This window comes from Populus nigra, chromosome 7 (genome assembly GCF_951802175.1).
Source record: "Populus nigra chromosome 7, ddPopNigr1.1, whole genome shotgun sequence".
In the NCBI taxonomy this organism is placed as follows: Eukaryota; Viridiplantae; Streptophyta; class Magnoliopsida; order Malpighiales; family Salicaceae; genus Populus; species Populus nigra.
In genome coordinates this window covers 5,756,912-5,764,676 of record NC_084858.1, presented here as the reverse complement: position 1 = coordinate 5,764,676, position 7,765 = coordinate 5,756,912, and the positions used below count along the sequence as shown (strand labels likewise).

The following is a 7,765-nucleotide window of genomic DNA, read 5'->3' as shown; positions in this document are numbered from 1 at the left end:
TAAAGCCAACCAATAAAAAAAAAAAGAAGCTTCAAACCTGACAGGGTAAGACAATAAATACATGTCTTGTTCTATTTTATTTATTTATTCATTCATGTAAACCAAAGTGCACTGCCCTGTCTCTCGCCAAGCAATGCTAGAAGGTGGAAGAACACTACAGGTATTGATTGCGCTATATTTCTGCCTCCTGCAATTTTTTAATGAATTGGACTTGAAGTTACTTAAAGTGGCTTTGTTTTGATTCTCATGTATAAAATAACAACAAACATCGATTATATTCCATTTATCAACTGTATCTACATCCAGTTTCTTCAATTCCTGTAGTTTGTGGACTTCGTCATCTTATATCCTGTCGGTTCATCAGTAAACACAGCACTATTGTTTAGCTTTTTTGTCAGAAAATTACACCAACTCTTTTAGAAATAAATCTACATGAAGAGATGGGCTTCGATATGATGTTCTTGAACTACCCTTAAAATATTTATTTAGAGAATATACCCTTAAATTATCAATGAATTATTAAGGTAAAAGAGTTATAATCTCTTCCTTCTTAATATTTGTTAGCACATATATTTTTAGAGTTTATTTTTTTAAAATATCATTGTATTTTTTTTTCTAAAAAGATATTTACTTAAATATTAAAAAATACTCACATTATAATCTTTTACAGGTATTTCTTACCATCTATTTGGGTTTACCAAGCACTAGTTATCAACTATCTTGTCTAAAAAAAATAAATTAAATTATCTGAATCAAATGATTAATCTCAATATAAGATTATTTGGATTTTTTATTCTTAAGACTTGAAGTGTTCATGAGTCGGGCGAGGTCAAATTTAATACACAATCTAACTTATGTTATTTTATAAATTATAGACCGATCCATTCAAGAAACAATTACTTGGAACTAGAGTTTTTTTTTTGTTACACGCTTACTTGAGACCCAGACTGACAACATCTAATCAGTTCATAAGCAGGCCCCAACAAATATCCCCCAAATCTTGGACTCTATACTATTTTAATCAGGATTGCTGTGTATAGAAGATACTGGGAGACAAGGGATCATGCGAGCACAAGAAAGAAACTGCAGCAAAAACAATACGTATATATGTACACTTTATTTATGCTGTGATAGACACTCACAGCTAGATACGTGGTATAATATATACGCATGCCCTTTTCAACTTCATCTTTTGGCATTTCGGCATTCAAAGAATAATAAGTTTAACAATTAGCAATTCTTCAGCATTAAATAGCTAGGAGCAGATTGTAAAAGCTACTCCATGCCCTTTTTTTTTTTTTATGATTGACATGAACATAGAATATTATATTTTTTTATTAACGTTGATTTTCGGGTCAGTTGTGCGTATCTCGACTAATCCCACGAGTTCTAAAATTAATGATAATGTAAGCCTTCAGTGACCCTGAGATTTGTGGAGCTTGAACTAGTGATTTATAGAACGCAAACTCAAAACCTGACTAGTCAAGCTATACTCCAGTAACTAAATAGAAAATTATATTAACACTTCAGGATGTATATCGACTGTAAAGATATTGATTGCTCGCATACCGAACAAATCTGTAAACTTCTCGTATTACGTCTATTTTATATTAGTCCAAACAGGAAGAAAAGCTAATAAAAAAAGAACTCCTCCACCGAAAAAAGGAGAGCACGTACTGGCTCAAAAACTACCATAATGATTGGCATGCATGGACTTGCAACTTGTGCCTTGATTGCTGCTCAAATGAAGCATAAATTTAGGACGTGATATGGAAGAGATCTGGGGCTCCAAGTTTTTGAAACTGGCTGCAGGATCTTGTGGTCATATGGGGCTCTGCAATTCCAAGACAAGAAGAATCTAATCAAATCTTGGCATTCTAATTCAAAAGGAACAAGAAGCACGAAACTAGGGTAATTTATATTGCCTAACATGTCACGGAAAAAAGGTAAATAGCCATCTTTGAAAACTTCTCTGTACATTGAATGAATGCTTTTTCTCCAAATAATATAGCGTTGTAATCTCGATAAAATTGGGTATGGGTTAGCTTGAAAATGTCTTCAATTAATCGCGAACTAATTAGGATGCCTTTTATACCATATTAATATTAGCCAAATGATACACGGATAGCCATATATGAATTCATTAGATTAAAACTCGTCTTGGATAATCCTCATGTTAGTTAATTAAAGGGACTCCAAAAATAATTTTTAGAATAAGCTCAAATTATTAATTCTCTCTGTTATAAATAGTGATTGATCCTAAATTTTCTTTCAAAAAAATATAAAACAAACCCTAACATTGAGAAGAAAAACTAAAACAAGTAAACACCCAAACAAAATACATATACTATAAAAATATATATAAAAAATTAATATTTTAAAATTATGTTCAAATTAAAAAAAAGGATAAATTTGCTTACTTAAGGTGGAGAATCCTCAATAAACTTTGAATCAAAACACGAATACTGACAAATCAAGTTTTGTGGTGGCTGGATTTGTTGTGGGAGATTGAATTGTGTTGAGATTGGAGAAGGGATGGTTGTTTGTTACATGAAAAAAATACACAAAGAAGAAGTAGAAATGGAAGAGGGAGAGGGGGAGGGTCAAGCGTCAGGTTATAAATTAAATATTATCAACAGATTGACCGATAAAATTATTCCGATGGTAACTCTATCGGTAATTCTATTGGTATAAATGTCACATCACCATACAATTTGTATTCTTTAATCCCACTGTAATATCCTTTGTAATGTTGTTGGTATATACCGGTGAAAGTTTTCCGCTAGTATATTCACGGATGAATTTTACCATCGGGTTAATTCTATCGATAACTTCGTTTGTAAAACTTACACATCATCAAACTGTTTCGCTTTTTTTAATTCCTTCTTTTCCCATTGCGATTCCCTCAGTATATACCATGAGAATATTTCTGTCAGTGTTTACCAATGAATTTAGCGATGGAAAATTCGGTAGGTAAATGTCACCGCAATATACCGATAATTTTTTTTTTAGTGCTTCCTTTTGTATTTGTTAATTTTTTGATAGTGAAAGTAAATATATCTTTAAGTAAGATTGTTACAAAAAAAATAATCTTCAATAAATTATACAATATACTAAAAGGGCTTAGTGCCCCTCTCACTGTTTACCAAGACACAAATTACTAGATTGAAGTAGTGTAATGACAGAGTTGTCCTTACCGAAGAAACTTGCTAGGCATGTGTGGGGTTGTTTTTTTTACTGGATGCATTTGACATTGAAAAGATGATTGATGATAAAATAGTTAGTTCGGATTTTGCTGGGGCACGGTAAGACTACAGGTCCCAAGCATTGGGGCATAACATGACTGCTCGACACCTGGCGCTGGGGTTAGATGTAGCTACCATGCCCTAAGCGCTAGGGCCAAACCTGTGTGCCTGGGTCTGCAGACCTACTTGCTGCTGCAGACACGCGTTTGGGTCTGCAGACCCATTTGCCCTCGCTGGACCCAAGTCCCTTGAAGGGTAAAATTAAATAATAATAATAATAATAATAAATTTGAAAAAAAATATTATTACTACTGAAGAAAAACCATAGATTTAATTTGAAGGGTGAAAATAAAAACTATAAGAACTTAAGTCAGACATGTTTAATATTATTATTAATGTTATAAATACTATTATTTTCATTAATAATAATAATAATAATATAATTATTAAAAAAATGTTATTACTATTGAAATAAATATATATTTGATTTGAAGGGTAAAATTAAAATTTAAAAATTATTATTATTGTTATTATTATGATTATTATAATTAATAAATTTGAAAAAAAATATTATTATTATTGAAGAAAAACCATAAATTTTATTTGAAGGGTAAAATTATTATTATTATTATTAAATTTGAAATAAAATATTATTATTATTGAAGAAAAACTATAAATTTGATTTGAAAGGATTAAAAACTATAAGAGCTTGGGTCGGATAAGTTTATTATTATTATTATTAAATTTGAAAAACATATTATTGTTATCGAAAAAAAACCATAAATTTTATTTGAATAGATTAAAAACTATAAAAACTTGGGCTAGACAAGTTTAATATTATTATTAATATTATTAAATTCTCTAATATTATAAAATTTGAAATAAATATTATCACTGTAAAAAAAATTAGATTTGATTTGAAAGGTAAAATCAATTGTTATTGTAGTTGTTATTAACAACTTGGATCTGACATTTTCTTCTAGATCCAAGAAACTTGGAACTAAAAAGGAGCGCCTGATCCAAGTTGCTTGAGTGTGACAGGGGTGTCGATCCATGTCTCTTGGGTCTCATGGTCTTGCCTGACCCAAGGCTCTGAGGTTTGGCATCTGAACCTAAGGCTACCGGGTCCGGTGTTAGGATCCAAGGCTCTTGGATTCGACATCTTGACCCAAGTCTAATGGATCCGACGTTACAGCTAGACCCAAGGCTCTTGGGTCTGACATTTAAAAAGGGCCTAAAGCTCTTAGGTTTTTTTTTGTTGTCAAATTCACTTAAACTTGAGTCAAACAAGTTTGATATTATTATTAATATTAAATTTTTTATTATTTATGTTATAAATATTATTGTTTTAATTATAATTAATATTATTAATAATATAATTAATAAATTTAAAAAAATATATTAGTAATATTGAAAAACAACCATAGATTTAATTTGAATGGTAAAATTTATAATAATAATAATAATAATAATAATAATAATAATAATAATAATAATAAGAATTATTATTATTATTATTATTATTATTATTATTAAATTTGAAATAATATATTATTACTATTGAAAAAAATTATAAATTTGATTTGAAAGGATTAAAAACTATAAGGACTTTGATCAGACAAGTTTAATATTATTAGTAATATTGAAAATATTATTATTTCTATTATAAATATTAGTATTAGTATTATAATTAATATTACAAATATTACTCTTGGGTCATATATTGCTTCTATACCAAACATTTTGGATTTGGCGTTGCAAGTAGACCTAAGGTTCTTAGGCCTGGTGTTGCAACAAGATCCAATGCTCTTGGGTCCACATTTGTAAACAGACTCAACACTTTTGAATATTAGTTTTTTTTTTATGAAAAAAAATTAATTCATGGCACAACACGGACCACCTAACTAGTCTCAAAATAATATAGGATGTCTTTTATCATCAAGTTAAAAAAAAAAATTGCTTGTTATACCATATTAATATTATCAAAATGATACACGGATAGCCATATATGAATTCATTAGACTAAAACTCGTATTGGTTAATCCTCATGTTAATTAATTAAAGTGACTGAAAAAATAATTTTTAGAATAAGCTCAAATTATTAATTCTCTCAGTTATAAACACTAAATAGAGATCCTAAACTGTCTTTCAAAAAAATAAAATAAAAAATCAGCTGGAATAACAAATTATTGAAAAATCTCTCATGCTCACTAATAATAGTTATGTAATGGGTCAAATTTTCAAGTGTTTTTACAAGGCACCATCGGATTTAGATGTATAATTTTTTTTCAGGAATCCAATAAAAAAACAATAATAAAGTATAAACTAAGATAATGATTTAAGTCTTGATCTAAAAATTGATTTAAACCTAACGATGCTTTGTATATGACAAGTGTAAATTCAAAAGCAACATTAATTCTTGTCAAAAGGGGGATGCCTTATTAGAGATGTAATTCGGAATCTTTAAATTTTTCAAAACCCCATTTAAATGCATTGAAGGTATGGTCGGAAATTCTATGCTAACTTCAGGTTTCCACCATCTCCAAGATGTTCATACCTTGTCTTCTCCTAGATGTTGGCATGGAGCATCACACTTTTCTCTAGAAAGATACATTTCTCGAGTTTTTACCAATTATGGGCCCGAAATATATCCACGGTGTCTTATCATGATTTTAATCCTTTTTCCTAAAGTCCATTAACATGCACATTTATAAGGAATCTAAAGCATATGATAAAAAAAATAATAAAAAGAGAGTAAAGTAATCTAATGTTAGTGGTCTGCCCTTCACATGGTATCGACAACACACACAATCTCGTAATTATCTCCAAAACCTAGCCCATTTCTCTAACTCAACATCCTTATAAACACCCGCATCACTTTTATCCACCCTTACCTTGCGTTTTATTCTAACGCTCCCCACTCTCTCACTTCCTCTCGCTTTCCCACACTTCCTCTCCCTTTCCGGGAAAATATGTCCAAGTGCAACAAAATCCGGCACATTGTAAGAATCCAGCAAATGCTTAAACGGTGGCGGAGGAAGGCAAGAGTGACTGGAGGAGCAACGAGTTCACGCACCGCTGCACCATCTGATGTCCCAGCGGGCCACGTGGCAGTCTGTGTTGGAGCCAGCTGCAAGAGGTTTGTTGTACGTGCGACGTACCTTAACCATCCCATTTTCAAAAACTTGCTCGTGGAAGCCGAGGAAATGTACGGTTTCAAAACCGCTGGGCCGTTAGCTATCCCATGCGACGAGGCTGTCTTTGAAGAGATTCTCCGGGTCGTATCGAGATCCGACCCCAGCAAAATGGGTCGTTTTTTCAATCTTGAGGATCTTAAGAGATGCTGCCACGTGGGCATGAGGAAAAATATTAAGCTTTTGGGTGAATCAAGACCGTTGCTTCATGGTTAGCGGTTCGGGTTGACTCGGTGAGTCAATGAGTCAAGTAGACTAACAGTATCGGTAATTTTTAAACTATTATTTTGAGGGAGGCAGTGTGTGTGTGTTTGTTTTTTTCTTTTTCTTTTTTCATTTATTGGAGATGGCAAGGAAGGGTTGGTTTTTTTATTAACCGAGTCATCCCGGGTTAAACAAAAAATGGGATGGAGAATTATTATTGTAATCATATTTTTTTTATAGAATTATTATTAATATAAGTGTAAATCATGACTCTTTGGACTAATTATTGAAAAGAATATGGCAAAATTTGTATTCGATCAATTCCATAATTAATGAATATATAATAATTTATTTTTGATATTAAAATGGTTTAAAAATATTAAAAAAATAGTTTTATTTTTTAAAAAAAATTCAATTTTTTTTTTAAAAATTCTTGTTTTCAACAAGAATAGAATATGCTTCTTTTTGTTTGTCAGGATAAGGTGGGTATTTATGAAAAGGCAAAAGTATAGGGTGGCGCCGGTGCTTTGTCATCATGTCATATGGGGCTCTACCAGTTCATGTTATTTGGCCCCCTCCACATCAAATTCCATCATAAGCTTAACGTCCCAGAGCCCCAATTTAATGTAACATCGCATCATATTTCCTTTTGCTTTGTTGGTTTTAATGGTATTCTTTTATTACAAACTAAATCTCTCGAATTATGAACAAATCGTTTCTAGTTAGATTAATGTATTTATTATAAATTTTAATTTCGGAAATTACTTTTAGATTTAATATAAGCCAACTTATCAACCAAATTTAGATGTTTCTCAAATAAAAAACATTATTACATAGAAATGTAAACATGCATCAAATTTGATAAATCACCCTTTGTTCTTCCTTTTCTAGTAATGTTTAAGAGTGTGGTAATTGTTGCTTTTCAACGTGTTTTTTACTTGAAAATATATTAAAATAATATTTTTTTAATAAAAATTATTTTTGACATCAGCGTATCAAAACAATGAAAAAACATAAACGCCGTGCATTCAAAATAGCTTTTAAAATATCAATACAAATTAGAAAAGTTATGATTTGATTGGTCGAATAGACATATAATAGATTCAACATTATCAAAAAAAG

General features: G+C 30.6%; 1 protein-coding gene across 1 annotated transcript; it reads left to right on the top strand.

Moving 5' to 3' along the window:
- Positions 1–6,151: 6,151 nt before the first annotated feature.
- LOC133699974 (auxin-responsive protein SAUR50-like) lies at positions 6,152–6,907 on the top strand. Its single transcript, XM_062123523.1, has one exon. The coding sequence runs from the start codon at positions 6,218–6,220 to the stop codon at positions 6,653–6,655; it is 438 nt and encodes a 145-aa protein (XP_061979507.1). The 5' UTR covers positions 6,152–6,217; the 3' UTR covers positions 6,656–6,907.
- Positions 6,908–7,765: the final 858 nt, after the last annotated feature.

What these genes read in the sequence shown, in the direction of transcription:
- LOC133699974 (XM_062123523.1), top strand. Translation starts at nt 6,218, where the DNA reads ATGTCCAAGTGCAACAAAATCCGGCACATTGTAAGAATCCAGCAAATG.